Source organism: Muntiacus reevesi, chromosome 2 (genome assembly GCF_963930625.1).
Source record: "Muntiacus reevesi chromosome 2, mMunRee1.1, whole genome shotgun sequence".
NCBI classification, from domain to species: Eukaryota; Metazoa; Chordata; class Mammalia; order Artiodactyla; family Cervidae; genus Muntiacus; species Muntiacus reevesi.
Genome location: NC_089250.1, coordinates 145,393,080 through 145,415,095, shown reverse-complemented (window position 1 = coordinate 145,415,095; position 22,016 = coordinate 145,393,080). Strand labels below are relative to the sequence as shown.

General features: G+C 49.0%; 1 protein-coding gene and 1 non-coding gene across 8 annotated transcripts; one reads left to right on the top strand and one right to left on the bottom strand.

Annotated features, from left to right (window-relative positions):
- Nucleotides 1-127: 127 nt before the first annotated feature.
- On the bottom strand, nt 128-21,348 carry PPRC1 (PPARG related coactivator 1). Of its 7 annotated transcripts, XM_065923200.1 has the most exons (15): nt 21,255-21,348; nt 20,723-20,839; nt 10,422-10,610; nt 9,752-9,898; nt 9,531-9,632; nt 6,509-9,416; nt 6,162-6,215; nt 5,264-5,321; nt 4,417-4,487; nt 2,712-3,447; nt 1,580-1,726; nt 1,411-1,477; nt 1,166-1,287; nt 773-924; nt 128-489 (listed from the first exon to the last, which is right to left on the bottom strand). In XM_065923200.1, the coding sequence occupies exons 1-15, from the start codon at nt 21,261-21,263 to the stop codon at nt 386-388; spliced, it is 4,983 nt and encodes a 1,660-aa protein (XP_065779272.1). In that variant the 5' UTR covers nt 21,264-21,348; the 3' UTR covers nt 128-385. The 7 variants fall into 7 exon arrangements, with proteins under 7 accessions (XP_065779272.1, XP_065779275.1, XP_065779268.1 ...); XM_065923196.1 differs by lacking the exons at nt 20,723-20,839; nt 21,255-21,348 and adding an exon at nt 14,018-14,500 and having other exon boundaries at nt 129-489; XM_065923197.1 differs by lacking the exons at nt 20,723-20,839; nt 21,255-21,348 and adding an exon at nt 14,018-14,499 and having other exon boundaries at nt 129-489; nt 4,417-4,484.
- LOC136162207 (small nucleolar RNA SNORD22) lies at nt 15,212-15,332 on the top strand. The gene has a single exon (XR_010662027.1). It is a non-coding gene; the product is annotated as a small nucleolar RNA SNORD22 (small nucleolar RNA).
- Nucleotides 21,349-22,016: the final 668 nt, after the last annotated feature.

Genomic DNA, 22,016 nt, shown 5'->3' with positions numbered 1-22,016 from the left:
GAATCAAATGAAAGTAGGAATGTCCCTGTTGGGTTCAGAGAGGAAAACTGACTTCTCTGGCACCATAGAAAAAAGCACAACAGCACTTGGCAGTTCTCTCTAGTTCATGTTTATTAGTCTGCATAGTGATTTATATTTTCCAAACACGGGGAACCCCTCAACCCCATCCATCTTACATAGGAATGCAAGTTAATGTGTTTCAAAGCCTATTATAAAAAACAAATGCCACTTAAAATCTGATGTATTAATTTTTATTTCACTTTTTTCCATTTCTTTATAAAACAGTCATCTCCTCGCTAGCAGCTCTCTCCCCTAGACTGGGGGAGGGGAATGGAGGAGGTTGGGCACCTCCAAAGAAAAGGGGATGGGGGAGAAGGGCCCAGGGTTACCTCCTGAGGTTCTTCTGGGCCTGTTTCAACAATGTGTCAAAGTCAAGAGAATCAAATTTGCTCTTTACAGGAGCAGGGTCAAAGTCTTCCCGGTTGGAGTCTACAAAGGCAGAGAGACAAACATCAAGGTCTCTTTGAGTACACCTCCCAACCACAGGGTCCTCAAATGGCCAGCTACCTCTCATATCTATAATGGATGGAGCTAAAATCTCTTGAATTTTAAGTCAAAAGACAGGAGAGCCCCCATTTCTCCTCTCACCCCACCCTTTAAGGGTGTGTCAGAGAAGACAAGTCTGCCTTATTAACCCCTCTCTCAAAAGGCTGGGGACTCTTTCAGGGAGGAGATGGAGTATACCAAAAGCTCAGGGCCTCCCTCCACTCACCAAGATCAGAATAGCTTCTCTTGCAGAACTGCCTGCGGCCCCCGAAGCAGAGATCAAAGGGTTGTTCATCCGCCTGCCTCAGCTTGTGGCCACTCTCGATGGCTGCAAATGCCTCCTCGGCATAGCGATAAGTGACGAAGCCATAGTTGTCACTGGAGGGGAGGGTGAGACAGAGGCTGAGATGGCTATTTGGGCACATGCCATGGAGAAGAGACAGCTCCCCAGGGTACAGGGACTGGAGAGGTTCTTCTCATTCCCCAAATGGCCATCCCTCTGACTGTAGAGATGAAGGTGTCCTACACTGCCCAGCACACCAGAGCAATCAGGAAAGACAAAGCATTGAGACGGTTAATGGGACAGGAAGGACATCCTGACCTTAGGGCCCAACCTCACCCTTGGACACGGAAGTGGATGGTGCACTCCTCAATCTCCCCAAAAACAGAGAACCTCTGTTTCAGCTCTGACCGAGTCATGCGGCCAGGTATCTTCCCAATGAAGACCACTCTTCTTTCTTCCTATGTTGGGTCAAGGAAAATTGACACACCATGAGCCAAGGCCATAGCTGCAGATGGCTCTGTGAGCTCATGTCATGGCTCAAGGATAAGCCCTCTCCTCCTAGGACCTGTTCCTCTACTCACTATTGCACGCTCCTTCTGCAGAACTCTCTGCCTTTGGTAATGGTCGTGTGAACGATAAGAACTGTACCTGCCAAGAGAAAAAGGTGCTGTCAGCCCCCCAGACATTAGACTGCTCAAGTCTCAGAACTCTTCCACCCCAGATGCACCAAATCCCTGAAAACATGCTCACCGCCGCCTCCTGTCACTTCTCCGGCGAGGAGATGGAGAGCGGGACCGGCTTCGGGAACTAGATGATGAGGATGAGGAAGATGAGGAAGATGATGAGGAGGAAGAGGAAGAGCATCTTCGGGAACGTCCAGAGGAACTGCAACTGGACCTAGAGAACAAAAGATCATATAGAAATGATAGGAGGAGTGCAGGTATCATCCACTTACCTCACCTTGGCCCCAGCCCTGCCTCCCTGTCAGGAAGCTCAGGACCAAAGGCAGAGAAAAGCAGAGGAGGTGCAGAAGAAGAGTAAACTGAGAACCTTGTGAACTTTACATGTTCTAGAGTATCTGGGCACTGATCTTATTTATTGTCAATTATGCAATTAAAAATAGAAGAATATCGAACAAGTCAGAAAGAATAAAAATAATAGAGACTCGGAGATAAAGGGCTGGGCCCCAGGTATTACAACTAGCCAGGGGATGGGGGGGTGTAAGGGAGAGGTGGGAGGGCAGGCAGGCCCGTGTCTCTGGAATCCTGCTCCCCTCATGTCTCACAGGAGTACTATGATTATGGCATTAAGGGGAGGTGACTGTGCTAGACCTGTAGTAGACGACGTACCTAAAGATAAGCTTCACCATCAAAAACTAAGAATTCTTCACTGATGAAGTGGAAAAATTTGGGTCTATTATAGAGAAAAAGGTACTCCTAAAAAGTAGATGAGGCCACAGTGACACCCAAAGGACACCAGACTCTTTCCTCAACAGATGATTAAAGGAAGGATTGCTTGCTATTAACAACCCACTAGCCCACCATCCCACATCTACCGGAAAAATACAAGAAATAAGGACTGATACAGTGCAAAGCAATCAACCTGGTCAAAACCAAACCCTAACGGTCTCTCCCAAGGCAGGTCTCTAGGAAGCAGGAGATCTCAGAGATATCCCAATCTCCAACAGGGGACAGAAGCTATCTTTTCACAGCTTGCCTCCTTCAAATCCAGGAAAAGGGAAGAAGACAAAAGCCAAAGACAGATAGAAAAAAGCCTTAGTGCCTAAAAGTTCATCAAACTCAATGTGCAAAAGCTTTCAGAATAAGCCAAAGGAGAGAACTTCCAAAGCGGAGAGAGAACCTAACAGGCCATCAGAGCTCACCTTCGCCACCTCTTGTGTGGGGGGGAGAGGGACCGGGACCGGGACCGGGACCGGGATCGGGATGAGGAAGACGACGATGAGGATGAGGAGGAAGATGCTTCGCTGGTCCGGGTGGACCCAGAGCTGACAGAACGGCTGCTGCGGCCACGGCGGCCTTGCCAGCCCCGGCTTGAGGGGCTGGCTGACCTGCAGGCTTTTCGATAATAGCGCAGTGACTGCTGCTTGGCTGAGGGGTCAGGGAGAGTCCTAGTGTTCGTGTCATTCCGGCAGGGTGAGGCCTCAGGGGACAGCAAGGCAGACGGGGCAAGGCAAGGAGTTTGAGGATCTGCCTGCTCTTTGCTAGTCCTGTGATCAAGTGGCTTCTGGGAGGCAGATGTGCCTGGAGGCACAGAGGTGGCTGGGCCCAGGGACAAGACAGGCTTGATGGTGATATCCTGATGGCGTTTGACGTTCCATCGGGAGCCCACCTCTGGAATGACTAGAGCAGGTGTCTTTTTTGGGGGGGTCCTGCTCCGAACACAATAGTCATGGTCCCCAGAGCCCACATGGACTGGACTAGGGCCATGGACCCCTTCGTGGAGGCGGGCTGCAGCTGGATGTTTGGCCTCTGTAACTCCTTCAGGCTTCAGGGTTCCCTCCTGGGCGGTGGACTTAGGAGATTTGGCTTTGGCCAGCAGAGAGACAGCAGCCAGGGGCTTCCATAACTGATGGGGAGGGGTAGCTGGAGGGGTGAGCCCTGTGAGGGGAGGGAGGATGGAGATAGCAGGATGAGATCCGATTCTACACTTCTGCACACTGTGTACACAGGCTCCAGAGACCCCCACTTCATTTCACAAAGTGTACTAACACTGATCAGCAGCCCAACTTGTCCCACTGTTACAAATGCTCCTTCCCATGAGCTCCCCACTTTGGAGACCAGCAACAGAAACCCAACTGGCTAGAGTCCTCCTGAACCTCTCATTGCCCAAACCCAGCTGGTGGCCAGGTCCTGTCTTTTCTACCTCTTCATTCTTAAGACTAACCCCCTGCTCCCGGCACTGACTGACTTCCGGGCTGCATCTTCCCTGAACTCATGTAATCATCTAATAATCTCCTACCTTGGGCATCACACCCGTCCACCTGTCTTCTACATTCCCACTGGAGGAAGCACTCTAAAACCAAACCGGTAAGGTTTTTTCAATTGCTTCTCCAACATACAATATAAAGTCCAACCAGCTTAACATGGCCAAGTTCCCATAACCTGGCCTCCTCCTTAACACTCCAGCTTTCTCTCTTGTGAGCTCTGCCCACCACCCTGATCAGCACTACACTCCAGCCAAAACGAACCACTCACCATTTCTCAAAAACACACCGATACCAGGCTGGCTGTTTCTTCAGTTCACGTAAGCTGTTCCAACAACCTCAAATGCCCCTGGTATCAGTGATTTTCTCAAGCCTCCGATTTGAGGGTTACTTTCTATATAATCCTGTTCTGACAGTCCCTCTTCAGACCCCACTATAAACCAAACGGGTTTCTTTGACACACAACCTCTGATATTCAACATGCTCATCTGTTTATACATCTGCCCCCTGGACTGTGAGAACATCAAGGATGACGATCAGATTTCCGTATCCCCAACACCTACACACACTTGGTGCAGAGCGGCCTCTACAAACATTTGCTGCATAAACTAATCAAAGGCAGAGTTCCCCACCCTGAACCCACCTGCCACGTTGGCCAGTTCTGGGGCTTGTAACCGGTCTAGGGGCCTCTTCTCCTGGGGAGTGTCAACGCTGCTGGCGGGGGAAAAGGGAAAGCCTGGTTCATTGCCTCCTCAACATCTGCTTTCCTCATGAAGCAACAGGAAAGGGGTACGTGCAGAGAGGAATGGGGGGCACAAACTGTCCCAATCATTCTCCTCCAGCACGGAAAGGGTCTTAGTGACTGGACTTTATGTAAGTTGGGTCTCAGCTCTGTCCAATTTCTGGAGGCAGGCTGACTATGACCTTGATACCCCCCACCTCCTCCAAGCCGGGAGCCTCTTATGCCCGGCTCAAACCAACCCAAAATCAATGTGGAGGAAAATATGCTTGGCAGAAGAGGATGGGGTATCATGAATATGAAGAAAAAAAAAAAAAGGCCTCTTGGTACTGGATGAATGGGGAACAAGGAGGTCCAGGATGCCTGTGTCCTCCAAGGAGTAAGGGAGCCCTAGCCATGAACATCCTCCCCCATTTTTTTTTTTTAAACCATCAGCAGTGTTGAGCAACCTTAAAGCCTGTTAAGTAAAGGAAAGAAACCCCCCAAAACACAACTCGCCAGAACATAAAAGGCATCACCATTTGAAACCCCAGACTGGAATCAGCCAGAGGATGGTTCGTATATATCCTTCTATGTATCACCCAAGACAAAGCCCAGCAGTGATGGGCTGAGCCAAGGGTGGGGAACAGGGAAAGACTTTAAGAGTTGACTAAATATCCCTGTAACAGAGGCATCCAGTTGACAGTCCTGGAGCGCCGGCCGGCTGCTGACCAACAGCTGTAGGGTAACTCACTCATGTCCCCATACTTACCCTGAGTTTCCTACAGCCAGGTTGTCAGCAGGAGCCGGGGGAGGGCACTCCTTTTTGGCTGCAAAGAAACCATACTAGTTAAAAGCCCAACCAGACGTTCCATACTGAGGCAGCACAGAAACGCTGGCTTTAAGACGCAAAGGAGGAAAATCCATTTTGCCCACATACTCCACTGGGGTCTCCCCAAAGAAATCCATTGTCTTCCAGTGGGTACCCAAGAACTATTTTTAATTATATCTCTTCTGCTTGAAAACAAGCACACACTCCACAGAATCTAAGACCAAGTCCCAACTCCTAAGCCTAGCATTCCAGGTTCTATATAATCCACCTGATCAACTTGCCAGTCTTATAAGCTACTCTTTTTGTTTGTTTGTTTTGTTTTATAAGCTACTCTTGATCTACGCTTGTACTTTGCCTTCTACTACAGACACCTATTGTCAATTCAGGAGTCATTTTTGCAGATTCCTCTTCCCAGTTAGATCATAAGCTCCTTGAGAACATGACATAGCATCCTCCGCAGCACCTAGATCCACACCTTAGATCCTCTGAGAAGCTGAACTAGCCATTGCCTTTCAAATACACCATATGTGACCTTGCCTGCACCTCTGCCTTTATTCACCACACGCAGGCTCTCTGAATTCCTGTCTTTCAAGGCTCAGCTGAAGAACTACTTCCCTCTAGAAAAATGTCCCTAATCACTTGGATCTCCCCATCCATCCACTCTATAGGTCTTGTCATGCTGTACCCTCTCCCTGGCTTGGGCTGCATCAATGGGATTGTCTTCCCATTCCAATTAGGGGGCCACTCTAGTGGCAGAGACTCCCCTTCTCCATCCTCCCAGTTTAAGCAACTACAGGGCTGGGCCCAAAAGAAACATCAACAGAAAGAGTTTCCTCACCTTCTGATTTCTCAAATTGCTCCAGCAGACTGGACAGGTCCGACGCCTCAATTCCTGCAGAAGCACACAACACAGGATTGGAAACCTGCCCCTATTCACTGAGCACACAAGTCCCAGAAGTTCCAAACCACCTCGCTTCTCTCCTTATGCGCCCCCTGCCCACTGTGATAAGTAAACCAGGAGAGTAACACTCCCTGAGAAAGAGAATCAAACCAACCAGACTTCTCTCTCTCAAGAATTCTAACAAAGGCCAGCCCCATCAAGGTGGCTTATCCTGTTTTATGGAGGACACTCCTCACAGAATTCCTACGCCATTCTTAACACCAACTGAACTGTGTGGCACTCACCAATCTCACTGATGAAAGCCTGCACCACATCCTCAGGACCCTGGGTTCGTGGGGTAGGTAGAAACGACAGTTTCCTTAGACGGGCTGGGTGGACAGCAGGCAGTTTGGTGGTAGCGCTCTGCCTTGGTGTCGGTGTGGGAACAGCCTTGGCAACAGGAGAGGGTGGCTTCTCCTTGGGCCTAGTCTCCTGCGGCTCAGGCTTTAGCCTCTCTGATGCAGGCTCCTCAACAGCCACGTTCTCAGCAGACACACACGGTGGAGCCTTGACCCGAGGGCTGTGCACTGGGGAGGACGCCTTGTGTTTCAGATGGGGAGATGCGGTCACTGACTTGACCTCCGCCTTGGTGGGCTCTGTCTGTGGCGCTCCGTGGCCAGCCGCCCCAAGACTGAGGGGAGAAGCCATCGGCACAGCTGGCACACTTTCAGGAGGGCCAGCTGGGGTGCTACCAGGCTCCACCTTGGGTGGAGGGACAGCTCTTCCAACTGAGGTTAGAGGCAAAGGAGGTGGAGGAACAGCAGGCCAAAATGGAGGGTGTTGCAGCCCTGGGCCCCATCCCAAGGGACCGTAGGTACAGTTGGAATTATAAGGTGGGACTGGGGCAGGAGAAGGTACCCAAGGCACACTGCAAGTAGGGGGCACAGCATAGGCACCTGGAGTACCAGACACTAGGGGCACCGCTGGTGGGGGGGGCAGGCAAGGATAGCCAGAAGGGGACACGGGAGGATAACAAGGCCAGGGTGGCACAGGGGCATAGTGAGTATAGGGATCAGGTGGCACTGGCCCCATAGACATCGGAACACTAGGAGGCTGCAGGGGTGGTGGGGGCAGACTGGGGACAGCTTGCCCATTTGTGGGAAGGGGCAGCACAGCAGTCATACCCAGCCCACCCGTGGGAAAAGGCAGAGCAGTGGGCATTGTGGGGGGCATGGGCTGCAAAGCAGGAGGTGGCGGTCTTGCCGGCAGCAGTTTCTCTTGGGATGATGGCACCTGCTCAGTAGGAGGTGAGGCCATAGGTTTGCTCACAGGTGGCTCAGGACTAGGAGAGGCAGGGCTGGGGCCCACAGACCCAAAGCAAGCCTCAGGAGGAGTCTCAGGGCTTCTCTGCGGAGCTGTCTTCTTGGCTGGGGCTGGAGGGATGACAAGACAAGGGATGTCTGCCAGCCCTGTGGGAGTTTCTGGGAGGCTGGGCCACTTCCCAGCTGGAGGCTGGGGGGTCCTCTCTTCGGCCTCTGGCTGGCGCTGCTGCCTTCGTCGCCGATACTCAGATAGACTAAGAGGCCGAGGCCTGGCTTCCTGGGTTGTGGTACTGGTACCAGCTTCCCCCTTCAGAGGACCTACAACCTCCCTAACTTCAGGACTGTTGGCCTTTGAGGGCTCTGAGGACTCTGATTCCAGCAGGAGCTGGGCAGCTGGATTCCTCTGGACTGATGATACTGCACCACGTCTGGGATCAGTTGGCCTAGACTTAACTAGTACCGGGTCAGCTGGAGACAGGTCATTGGGAACAGAGTCAACTTGTACTGACTTGACCAGGACAGGGTCAACTGGAGGCAAGTCGTCTGAGATGGGAACAACTGCTGCAGGGTCAGCTGCTGCTGAGTCAGCCAGGACTGGGTCAGCTGGGAGAGGGTCAACCAGCTCTGCGTTCGCTGAAGCAAGGTTAGTTAGCACAGGGTCAGCAGGTTCAGTGTCAGTCGCAGTGGGACCAGGGTCAACTGCAGTGGAATCAGCTTCAGCAGAGTCAAGTGGCATGGGGTCAGCTTGAGCAGAGTCAACCAGGGAGAGATGCGCTGAAATAGGGTTGGCTTGGATAGGGTCAACCAGGCTGGGGCAGAGGTCTCCAGGACCTTCTTCAGCAGGACTAGCTTGTTCAGTACTGCTCTCCACGTTCACAGAGCTAGGCTTCTCCAAGGCAGCTGCCCAGGCCCGAGCCCAGGCCCGGGGCTTCCCTCTACCATGGGGGGGCCCCACCTCTCTTTGCAGGTCCTCCTGAGGCAGGTTGCCTCCCTGAGAGGTCACCTCTGGAACAGCTGTAGACTGCCCACGAGAGGCCGACCTCAGCCTCCTGGTGTAGCCCTCTGCACAGGCAGTTGGCTGCTCCTTGCTCTTCTTCCTCCTGCCCTTTCGAGCCCTCTGGGAACTTAGCATTGCATTGGCTGGTGGGTTCTGAGGCCCCTGGGGCGCCACTGGCTCCATGACCTCCCTGGGCTCCAACATGGAGGCTGACTCCAACTTTTCCTTTGAGTCCAGTGACAAGCCCTCATCCTCAGGGCAGAGGGTTTCCTTGGGAACAGCAGCCTCTGTCTCCACCTCTAGTGGTGGCATGAGCAGCTGCAAGGCCGGACTGACCTCTAGCGTGTCATCCAGGAGCACAGGCTGGGGGCCAGCAGGGATCTGTCGCACCACAACTGGGATCTCCAGGTCATTGCCAGCTGTGGCCGCCTGACCCACAATCTCCAGCACCACACAATCCTCAGGCAGTGTCAAGTCATCTGGCTGCTCCTGAAGCTCATCCTCGAGAGCCGTCAGGTGGGTGAGGTTGGGCAGGCAGTACGGGTGCATGGCCCGCACCAGCTCACTCAAAGAGGAGATGCTCTCGTCTCCAGCTGCCTGCACTGCCATCTCTGCTGCCGCCGCTGTTTTGTCTTCCTCCTCAGGACAGGCTAGGTGCATGGGGAAGTCTGGGATGCTGCTCACAGAGTTGTTGAGCTCCCCAGCAAGCATCTCACTGCTGAAGCCAGCCAGCTCCTCCTCTTCCTCCCCATCACTACGCTGCTGGGGAGGAGGGGACTGGCCCCAGCGGGGTCTTGACCTTGGGGGTCTCCAACTAGGAAGCTTAGGAGAGGAGGTCTCCAAGAAGGAAGGTGGAGAGAAGTCCCAAGGGGGATCCGTGAGCGCCATCTCAACCTACAGGATAGAAAACAAGACACAGGCGTTTTCTCCAGGAATATATTTTTCCAGGCCTGTCCCCACATATTCCTCCCCCTTGGGAGTCTATGAGGCTCCCTAGGGCAGGCTTACCCCACTTACTCTACTACTGCCTGTACTGGGTCCCAGTGGGTCAGTTGGGGTGATGAGGTCACGTTCTGGGGGTGTCCGAGAGAGGCTGAGCAACCTGTGCAGCTAAAAGGGAGAAAAAGACCTGAGATGAGTTTGTGTTTCAGAACTTTATGAGTAGGCCCACGGATGTGGTTCTAACCTTTGCACCAACCACACACCTCTTCCCCGTGTCCCACACTTACAGAGGAGCCCTCCCGAGGTGACACGAGCAGCTCTGAGTCAGGAATGCTGTCAAACGGAGATAGGTTCTCAGAATCTGCATTGTCCAAGATCTCCGTCAGAGCTGTGAGCAGTGACACTTCATTCTGGTCCTCCAGAGATAATCTGCTCTGTTCAGGAAAGACAATAGGAAGGTACCACCACTATCCTAACCAGGCCACTGAGAGACTAGATGCCAGGAGAATCCCTCTCCTGGGCTCAGTTCAGCTCAATGTGCCAGAAAGAGACATGAGTACCAGGGGGCATGGGTTCCAATCTCATTTACTACCATCCACCACCTCTCTAGTATCAACAAAGACCTCTCAAAATTGAGTCTTGAGTTTGTGTTTCATACTCTCTCCACCCTCAGCTAAGATGTGGGATGCTCAGTAGACAGCCCTTGGCTAAGCTGGAACTGGACTCAAGACAAAGATTAGAACCCTGTGGACATGTAAGTCAGGGGCCCAGGCAGGGAGAAAGGCTGTGGACTATGTCAAGTCTGCCAGGCCATACTTTTACATGGGACACAGCCCAAGTCTGAATTAGAAATAAAAACACACTTTAAGGACTCAGGTTGACTATTCGGGAACCAAGGTTCTGGAAGTCATAGCCAAAATTCCTGCTTAAAGACTTCTAAGCCCAGTCCCAGCTCACCTCTCCAAGGCTACCAAAATCTTCAATGAGGGAGATGAGGGAGGCATCCATATAGCTGTGCATGGTCCCCAGCAGCGCCCCATCCTGCAGTATCAGCTCCTCCATCTCCAGGTCCTTGTCCCTCAAACAGGGGCCCAGCCGAGACAGACTGACAAAGCCAGAGTCATCGCCCTCCTCGTGCAGCAGCGCCTGGGGCAAAGGAGGATAAGGTCAGAAAAGCCCCTGGGCAGCTATTGACACACTCTGTACCCAGGTGCCCAGCCCTCCACCAGTGGCCTTGGACTCAGCAGGAGCCCCACTATAGCCATGCCTCTGGACTTGCTGGGCAAAAAAAAAGTTTAGACTCTGTCTAGAAATACTCGGAGCCCACGAAACTGATAAACTGGGGAGTAAAAACATCAAAAAGACCAAGATTGTTCAGAAGAGTCATCTGCCAGCAGTGATGAAGACAGACATTCTGAGGAACACACCAAAGGACAGGAGGTCAGCAAGCCGGCAATTCCAGAGACAACCCTCAAATCCCCCTTATGCCTCTGTTCTCTGCTTAGCTCAAATCCCAATCTCAACCACCATGAGTGACAGTCACATTTATTTCCAGCTTCCGTGCTGAAGGCACTATAGTGTGCCACCCAACCTCTCAAAGGTAGTTGCAAGGGAAAAGTCTCTTCCCTGCCCAGTCAGAGCAAAAAAAGAGAAAGCTTGATTCTGTGGATGGGCAAGCCCCACCCCATCTCTTCCCTGAGAAGGAGCAACATCTTCAGCCTTGTCAGGCAGGGAGCCGCCCGCCCAGGCCTGTCAAAGAGTGTGGGTGTGGGCAGGGCTAGAAGTGCCTGGAAGGGCTGGGGAGGCCAGAGGTAGAGGAATCTCCCCTATAAGAAACTACAGATGATGCAAAGGTTGGAGAAGAGGAACAAACATGGACAAGCCAGTCTCCCCTCTCCTCTGGCAGCAAAGGGAAACTCTGTACCTCTTCCAAAAGAAAAAAAGCAACAGGTGTGATTGCACCCTCCTTACCTTCCCAACCAAGCCAAAGAGTTACAATGCCCAATGAGAGGAGAGGATACCTAGGGAGACTTTAGGAGGCCAGGCCTCCTAAAGATGAAGAGAAAGGTGGCAGGTTTTAGGCACTCACTCCTCCCAGGCCTTCACAATCCTATAATTACAAATAGCACCTGAATAGCAACTGCCTCAGCAAACACTCCTAGGTGAGCAAAAAGGCTGCACCTCAACTTGCCTTGCCACCTACCTGATCCAGCCATTAGGCTGGAATCCCAAGACAATGCCCCAGCTTTATGAACCACTCATCACCACTTCCATCTGACAGGTACTGGAAACCCAGTCAGAGAACCCCGTCTTCATCTGACCTCATCCATCCCAACCCCCAAACAGCACAGCTCCCAGAGTACCAAGGATCATGGAGGGGTTAAGCCCAGGCTAAGTGTTAACCACTAGCATCTCTAACTTTAATAATCGCCCCCCAACTGGTTTTCCCACAGCCAGCCTGCCCCTGCAGGGTTCAAAATCAGCTACAAACTTGAAAATACACATTTGATCACCTCTTGAGACTCTCCCTAGTCCCCTCCAAGGTTATTTTCCTGCTCTCAACATTAGGTTTAAGTCCTTAAACGGATTACAGTGGTCCTGGTATCCCCCACCAGACTCCTCCAGTGTGTCTTCTCTCACCACTCTCTCTGGCCACACCAGCCATAGAGGTTTCTCCAATAAGCCATGTTCTCTCCCACCTCAAGGCCTTCACCCAGTATTCCCTCTGAGGAAAGCTCCTCCTTCCCCCTCCCCCACAGTCTCACTTTAAAATGTCTCCTCCCAGACCCTGCAAGGTAAATTACTACTGCTGATTACATAATATGCTGCACTTTCCTTTTGTCTCACTCAGCATCATTTACTGTCTAACGTGATAAAAACATAAGATCCTGGAGGATAGGGGCCATGTGTGATTTACCATAACATCCCCTATATCTGAACATAATGGAATCTCAATACCTAGCTAACTGGACTAGCTTCCACGTACTTATCTCTGTGTGTATTTGTGGTAAACAATCTCTCCATGAGACCTTCTCCAATTCCAAACGACCACCTAACTTGGATTACAGTTGGATCATGGATCCTTCCTGCCTCTCCCCGAAAGGAGTGGGATGGGCAGCACCAGGCCCACAGCATGTGCCCTCTGAGAAAATAAGAGAAAACAGGGTGGGCAGCTCCCAAGTTAGAGCCCCAGAAGCCATCTTCCAACTCCCACCTAGAAACCAAAAAAAAAAAAAAGGCTTTCAAGGACTCAGCTTAATTGCTTAAGAGAGATAACAGCCCAAACTAGGTCTTGCCCACCTCCACTCTGGGTGGGAACTTTTAAGAAGCCCTGTTGAGGAGTGGGACGATAACACTTAAAAGTAAGAAGAACTGAAGACCAAGAAAAAAAGATTATGACAGAATTTCCCCCCCACTCAATAAACGTTCAACTAGTGTTGAATAGTTCTCAAATCGCCTCCAACTTTTGTCATCCCCAGCAAAAATTCCAGAAAAGCTTAAACACAAACCATCTCAATTTATGTATCAATTCACAGGAACAGGCCTTAGCTGCCTTCTCCAGAGATGCTGGAGGAAAAGCGAGGAAGAGAGAATTCCCTTTCTTCACCTAAGCCTGCCCCATGTAAATGTTGATACCTCCCAAACTCCTTGAATTAGGAGGCAGGGCTACAAGCAAGCAAAACGCCAGCGCCTGTGACTCATAAGTCACCCCAAGCCGGTCGGACAGAAGCCGCCACTAGCTCACTCCACAGCCCTTCAACCTCAGCCCTCTACCCTCCCCAACACACTCCGCCATCAGCAGGACTACACGCACATCTGGAAAGTCCTTCACCATCCATCGTAGAGAGGCGAAGCGGGCCAAAGCAGAAGGAAAAAACTCCTTCAAGGTTCTGAGCAAAGTTGATTCCAGCAGCCCCAACCTTCCTTCCCAGTCAGGGGCCCCCAGCGCCGATCGGAGATGGCGGGACCGGCTGAGACACACCCAGTTCCCGGCAGTGCGGCTCCAGCGCCGAAACGAGGTGCCGGGTAGCCTGGAGCGGGAGCCACGTGGACATCCCTTCCCCGCCCCCACGTGGACCCGTGGCCCCCCCGCCCCCGGCCCAACCCACGTGGGTGCCGGGGCCGCCTAGAGGGGGAGGGGAAGCAGACAAGTTCTCCCGGGAAAATCGCTCCCCCCACCCCACGTGGCGCCGAAAAGGCACTGCGGCGAGGGGCTAGAGGCACCCCCCACACACATAAACACACTCAGCATCCTTAGAGGAAGGTCTTACTCTATTACTCTAAGTCTGAAAGCCTGATCACCCCCACACACATGCGCCAGGTTTCCGACACCCGGCTCTGCCCCTCCAGCGTTCCGGAGCAATGGCATAAGGACCCTGCTTCTGCCCGCATATCCCCCAGCAAACGACCCAGACCCACTCGGTCCAACCCGTCTCGCGCAGCTACCCGGCATCGACTCCCGAACGCTTCTTCCCTTTCCTGTGGCGTCCACGTGTCACCGCCCGGCACACGCCGCTTTGCAGCCAGCCGCGGGCCGCCCGCTAGTCTCTCACCTGCTCCCCGCCACTCACAGCGCCCAAGGTGCCATATGGTGCTTGGCTCCGACTCCCCCAACCGCTGCTGCGCACTCCACCGCCAGGGTCGGGGCCGGAGCCCCCACTCGCTGGCGGCGCGATTCCGTCTCTCCGTCCCCGGCGCGCCGCCATCTTGGCCCCTGAACACCCAGCGCAGCTCTAATCGCCGGCGCCGCCTCGCCCAGCCGATTGTGGGAAGGGAACTACAACTCCCGAGAGACCCTGCAAGACTACGGATCCCAGAAGACTGAGCGGTAATATCGACTTGCACGCGGGAAGACGGCACTGGCCTCGCGAGGAAGCCTGGGAGTAGTAGTCGCATTCAGCAGAGCCTGAGGGGCACGTGGTACAGCCATTCTGTAATGCACAATTTTGTGTTGCGCTTGAGGACCTAGTTGCGGAGCGCGAAGGAGATATTTACTTTTTGCTCATCTTTTTATTTTCTTAATCTGCCCAACTGTCGGAGCGCCCTGTTTGTCTGACGTTTTACCTGCTGCTTGTTCCTTTTGCCTTAGTCCAAGTGGGCCTGTGTTTTGAAATAGCACCCCCTCGTGGGCACCCGCACTCCAAGAGCTGAATCTCACCTGCAACACTGCGGCAGGGTAATTTAAGTTTAATCTTGTTCATTTGCCCAGTCTTGTCCGACTCTTTGCAACCCCATGGACTGCAGCACGCCAGGCACAAGTTTAATTTAAAACAGCACATTATCGGCGTCGGCTCTGAGCTACTCAGAGACCTACGCTGGCGCCTCATCGCCAAATTTAGTGCCTGCTATTGCACATCATCTTGTTATCCTCCAAAGACAACAAGCATTCCCCTGCTTTTGTTTTTCTCTGTGGAAAACTTGAGCCTTAAAACATCTCTGATGCTCTGTTTTATCCTGGAAAGCCTTTTTGGTCATCCCAGCCAAACTCGAGCCCTCCCTGAATTTCTACACTCCATAACTATCTCTATTATTTACTCATTTGGCATTTAGAATCTCCTTCATATTGTTTTCCTATTTTTCTTTTTTAAGATCTGTATTACAAAAGTTTAAAATTCATTTCAAAGAGTACAAAATACAAAACTGTTTAAGTAAGATACTTGGCCTACAAATTCCAATCCCCAGATTTAGTCTTTGTCACCTTTGGGATATATTCAGCCACACTTTCTGTGTATATAAAAATGTATAGGGCGTAGTGAAGACGCATTCAAGCATTGCTTTCTGTCCTAGTCCCAGAGTTTGTAAAGGTGAACCCACTGGGGCTGGCTGGAGATGAGAAAAGTTTGTTCCAGAACGAACTGAGGGATCATAAGGACTTCTAAACATGGGAAACGGAGAAATAAATTATTTTCAAAAATCAGTTCTATATTTTTTCCAATTTTTAATCAATTCATTAACCAATATTTACTGAGATCTGAATACCAGTTCCATTAAATGAATATATCATTATTTAAATGAATATATGGGCTTCCCTTGTGGCTCAGCTGGTAAAGAATCTGCCTGCAAATGAATATATAATTTAATATAATTATCATTATTTAAATTTTATTTGTGATTCCTAGTTTTTCACTATTACAAATTAAGTTACAGTGAATATTTTATACATATATCTTTCCTTCTTTTTTGCCAAGGTATCTTAGTTCCATGACCAGGGATGGAACCCAGCCTAGCAGTAAAAGCTGCAAGTCCTAACCACTGGACTGCTGGGGAATTCTTGCCCCACCTTTTTTATTTTTTGCATTTTTGTACACTCTTTCTATGAAATAGTTTCCTTGAAAGAAGTTTGCTAAGTTAAAGGCTGTATATGTGTGTTAGTCGCTCAGTGGTGTCTGACTCTTTGTGATCCCATAGACTATAGTCTGCCAGGCTCCTCTGTCCATGGAATTCTTCAGGCAAGAAAACTGGAGTGGGTAGCCATTCCCTTCTACAGGGCATCTTCCTGACTCAGGGATGGAATCCAGGTCTGCATTGCAGGCAGATTCTTTACTGTCTGAGCCACCAGGAAGCCCCATATATATGTATATACATTTGAAATGTCAGTGGACAATATCAAATTGCCCTTTAGGAAGGTTGTATTAATACATATTCCCAGGTAGTTCCCTGGCAGTCCAGTGGTTGGGACTCCACGCTTCCACTGCTGGAGACATCGGTTCTATCCCTGGTTGGCTGGGAAACTAAGATCCCACATGCCACATGGTTCAGCCAAAAAAAATTTTTTTTTCAGTCAAAATATTTTAAAACTAAAAAATAACACACATTCCCACAAAAAAAGTCATGAGAGGAGAGGATCTCTCATTATGGACTGAATTATATGCATTGTTCCCCCCATCACCATGGGTAAAATTTATGTTGAAGGGCTTCACACCCAATATATTTGGAGACAGAGCCTTTAAGAAGGTAATTAAGGGTAAATGATGTCATAAAGTGGGGGTCTAATCCACTAGGTCCAGTGTCAGAAGAGAAAGAGACACCTGAAAGTCAGGGAAAGAGGTCTCACTGGAAACCAGCCTTGCCAGCTAACTGCTCTTGAACTTCCAACTTCTAGAGCTGTGAGAAAATAAATTTGTTCTTTAAGCCACGTAGTCTGTAGTGTCCTGTTATGGAAGCCTGGGAAGACTCATACAACTTCCTTTCAGTTAGTTTCTTATTACTCTTTTGGGTGAAGTGAATCTGTTCTGGCAACAATAAAGTTTATTTCCAATAAACTTGGAAATAATTTACCAATAAGAGATCAGTAACAACCAGTACAGGGTGCACAATTCTTCCTCTTTGGAAGAAACATCCTCTAATAGATGCTCTGTAAATGCTGGTGATTTGGGCACTAATTATGGTCAATATTATGATGATTAGGCTTTGAGAAGATTAATGTTTTTTTTAAAAAAGCAGAAAGTTAAAAAAAAATAAATTAAAAAAAAAAAAAAAGCAGAAAGTTGTGCCCTTTTTGCTTTATTTAGCATCTGATAAAACAATATTTACCTACATAGGGTGTACGCATGGAATATACTAAAAGAGATAAGAATGTGTCTTTCCAGTGCTACCTAGACAGGGGTGTTGTGGCTACTAGTCTCCTTGGCAGGCTACTAGTCTCCTGGCCTAAGGGCCAGGAAGGAAGACCTCAGAGACACTGGCCACCAAACACTGGGTGCCCAATTCCATCTTTGCCTGACTCCATGTTCAACAAAGACTCATCTGATTGTAACAATTGACTTCCTGTATCATTTTCTATGGGGATAAAGTGTGTTGATCAAGTGAGACAAAATGCCCAGTTCACAAAACATCTATTTCTCAATGTGAATTAACAAGTCAGCATTCTGGTTTTATTGAATGCCTACTATGTGCCAGGCACTGCTTTAGGCACTGGAGATACAGGAATGACAAAACAGACAACACACACAAAAAACAGCCTCCCTAACAAAGCTCACATTATAGCAGGAAGACAATCTCCAAGTAAATAAAGAGTCAAAATAATTTCAGAGTGCCAGAAGTGCTGTCAGAAAATAAATGGGATGGGACTTCACTGGTGGTCCAGTGATTTAGACTCCATGCTCCCAATGCAGGGGCACAGGTTCGATCCCTGATTGTGAACTAAGATCCTGTAGGTCGAGCATGCAGCCAAAAAGAGAGAGAGAAGTAAATAAATGGGATGGAGAGTGTGAAAGATAAGAGGGGGCATTTTTTTTTTTAACATGGTGCGATCAGGTAAGGAAGAGAACATATTTGAAGTAAGATATGAATCACAAGAAAGACCTAGCCATTCAAAGAGCATTCTATGATAAGAAGAAAAGTCAGTGCATGGGTTTTCAAGTGAGAACACATTTTTTTTGTGTTCAAAAGAAAAACTATAACTAATGAGTTCTAGAAAAGAGACAGAGTGATACCACGATGCTTCATATGTATTTAATTTGTGTGAGTCAGTCTCCTGAACCCGATGAATTCTGATTCACTTCCTAAATTGAACCTCCAGACCTATAACACTGAGTACCAGACCTATAACACTGAGCACCAGACCTGGTCTCATTGAAAACCCCCAGGATGGCCCCAATAATCTTGTCTCCTGTCATTCACACTTTTTAAAAAAAATTTATTTGGCTGCACTGGATCTTTCTTGTGGCATGCTGGATTTTTCTGGATTTTTTTTTTTTTTAATTGCTGCATGAGGGATCTAGACCCCTGACTGGGGACTGAACCCAGGCCTTCTGCACTGGGAGCACCGAGTCTTAGCCACTGACCCAGACTGTGAAATCCCTATTCATACTTTTATGTAGTTCTCTCCCATAACTGTACTAGAATTGGTCTGTGTGACCAATAATATAAGGAAGAAGTGATGATATATTACTTCCAATAGAAGTGTCAGTTGCTCAGTCATGTCCAACTCTTTGCAAACCCATGGACTGTAGCTTGCCAGGCTCTCTGTCCATGGAATTCTTCAGGCAAGAATACTAGAGAGTAGGTAGCCATTTCCTTCTCCCCAGAGGATCCTCCCAACCCAGGGATTGAATCCAGGTCTCCCGCATTGCAGGTGGATTCTTTACCAGCTGAGTCACAACGGAAGCCCAAGAATACTGAAGTGGTAGATAACAAATTTTGTTATTCTAAGATGCTAAGGTTGAGGGTATCTTGTTGCATAATAGTAGATAATTACTGTGCCTGGTTTATAGTTACTCTTCCAGGGAGATACAAACTTTCAGGCACTATCCCTTTTAGTGCTTTATTTTTAGACCCAAACAACCCACGTGTGAGGAATGGTTTACAGACCTCATCATGCTGTCTCCTTGCAATATCCCTAGGAGAATTTTTTAAAAGTAGGGATATTATTGTCCCCATTCTGCTGAGGAAGAAGTTGAGGCTAAGAGAGGGTTAAACAATATGCCCAGGGGCACACAGTGAGTAGTTGTACGTTTTCTTTGGTTCCTCTGTTCCTAATGGCCTATCCTCCACTGTACTAAGCATTTGCTTATGGAAGGAGAGATGAATGAATAGGTTTCAACCCATTTGGTGAGAATGCTCTGAAGGGGTCCGGACCCTTTCTGAAAGAAGTATTCCCAAATGCTGGCATGCATAAGAACCACCTGAGGCACTTCTTTAAAATTCAGATTCGTAGATCCCCTTCCTCCAGAGGTAAGGTTTCCTCCTAAGGAGAATGGGGCCTTCTACATATTTAACAAATTTCCTAAGAGTTTCATATACTTTAAGTAGCTGCTTTAGCAGAGAAAGAGATGGTAGTGGTAAATGGTCACGGTGATGGTAAATGGACAAGAAGGGAAGGAGTCATGTGTTGGAGCTGAGAAAGACAAATCCTATCAGAATTCTTATAATCATTTGATAAATATTATATGATACATATCAGGCTATAGGCACCTTCTTAGGTGCTGGGGACAGAGACATCAATAAGACATATCATTACCATCTTGATGGAAAAAGATTCACCCTTGAAAAAAAGAGGAATGTCGGGGCTTCCCTGGTGTCTCAGTGGTAAAGAATCTGCATGCCAATCCAGGAGACACGGGTTCAATCCCCGATCTGGGAAGATTCCATATGCCCACATACCACAGAGCAACTAAGCCCATGAGCCACAGCTACCAAGCCTATGCTCTACAGCCTGGGAACCGCAACTACTGAAGCCTGGGCACCCTAGGGTCCAAGCTCTGCAACAAGAAAAGTCAACCCAGTGAGAAGCCCACATATCGCAACTAGGGAGCAGACCCAGCTCACAGCAATTGGAGAAAAGCCAACACAGCAATGATGACCCATTACAACCCCCAAAAAGAGCAATGCCAATGAGTATTTAAGGGAGTTTCAGGAGCAAAAGAAATGTGGGAGAAAACAGACAAGCCCAAGGTAAGGTCAAGAAAAGGAGTTGGATGGGACAGGTTCTAGGAACTGCAAGAAGCCAGGAACTCACCTGTCCTAAGGCCAGTCTAGCCCACTGCTTCTGCTGTTTGCCTGTCTTTGGGGCTCATCCCTTCATTTCTTACCACCTCACCTCTTCTGAGCACCTCCCACTTTGCTTCATCCCCATATCCAGAGTCCATCTTACACTAATGACTGGTATTAAAAAATACTGTTGGGCTTCCCTGGTGGCACAACGGTAAAGAATCCCCCTGCCAATGCAGGAAACAAGGGTTTGATCCTTGATCCAGGAGGATCCCACATGCCCCAGAGCAACTAAGCCATGTGCCACAACTCTTGAGCCTGTGCTCTAGACCTCGGAAGTCACAACCACCCATTCTGTGTCCTAGAGTGCCTACTCTGCAACAAGAGAAGTTACCACAATGAGACTGTACACCTCAACTAGAGTAGCCCCACTCGCTACATCTAAAGAAAAGCCCTCACAGCAACAAATGCCCAGCACAACCAATAAATAGAATTTTTTAAAAATATAAAGATTAAAAAATAAAAATACTGGCATGCCACTGAATTATTAATTTTTATTTTTTTTTTTGCCATGCCACATGTGGAATCTCAGTTCCTGGACCAAAGATGGAACTTGTGCCCCCTGCAGTGGAAGCAGTGGAAGCAAACAGTCTTAACCACAGGACTACCAGGGAAGTCCCTGAATAATTCACTTTAAAATGGTTAATTTATGTCATGTGATTTCACCTGAAAAAAAGAAAATACTGGGTGCTCAAATCCATCCATCCAAATCAGCTAAGCCTGCCACCCTCGGACCTTGTCATTAAGGACCTTCCACACAGACTCACTGCCTCCCTACTAGGGCTATCTGCCAGGCATCTGTAGCTTCTCCTCCCATCTTTGCAACATAATTTCCAGAGATGCTCCAATGATGTTTCCCTCTTCTTCCCCAGGTCTGGTCCAAACTAGAAGTAAAGCAGAAAAGAGCACTGGGTCAAGTACTTGTTATGTGTGTGACCTGAGGCAAGTTACTTAACCTCCCTAAGCATGGTTCCTCAAGGAGATGAAACTACTTCATCATCCATTCAACAGTATTGAGACATTTTCTTAAAAGAAATAGGATCAATAGATCGGCTGGAATGGGAGTGAGAGTGGTGCCTTCCCAGAGGAGGTGAATACTGGAAGTATAACTGAGGTTCAAAGGAGACATTAACTAGTTAATAGGCAAAGAAGAGGGAGAAGAATGTTTTACAGAGTTTGAATTTATTAACCTTTCTGAATATGTTTTCTTGCTTGTTTAATGGAATTAACACCACTTTCTTTCAAAGGTCAGCATGAAAAGTAAATAAGATTTCAGGTGTGAAACACCTAGCACAGTACCTGGCACATAGTGTGTACTCACCAAATGCTGTTTTCTTCTTCTCGGCCTTCTACCTTCCACCTATGTAGTCTAGAAGGGAACTTTAGGTTCAGAGGAGGCAAAGTCCCCTATAGGGTGGGTTATAAGCCCCTTTGTCCACTCAAGTGATTGGTGATAACCATGGAATCTGGCCAAGCTAGTTGTTTGGAATGAGTGGCCTTAGGGGTGAGTGGTTACAGGATTGTGTGCATCCATCCCTGGTGGCTCAGAGGATAAAGAATCTGCAAAGGTTCAATCCCTGGGTCAGGAAGATCCCCTGGAGAAGGGAATGGCTACCCACTCCAGTATTCTTGCCTGGAAAATCCCATGGACAGAGGAGCCTGGTATGCTACAGTCCATTGGGTTGCAAAGAGTTGGACACGACTGAGTGACTAACACACAGGGAGTGAAAGGGGTCAACACAATCCAGCCCACTTCTGAAACTTTTCAAATAACAGATAACCTCAAAGAAAGCAGAAAGGAGCTAATGTATACCGAGTACTGACTACATGGCTGGTATTGGGCTAGACAACTGGGCATACACTGTCTCATTTGATTCTCACCAAGCCAGGGAAACCAATTACAGAGGGTAAAGTACAGAATGGGGAAGTCAGTTGTCCCAAGTAATTTTCTAGTGAGGGGTAAAGCTGGAATTCGAAGTGAGGTATCCAAAATTCCAGGCTAAGGTTATATTGCTTTAGGTTCCCTTTACTCCCTATGTTGCTGACCTCTGCCCTGGGGAA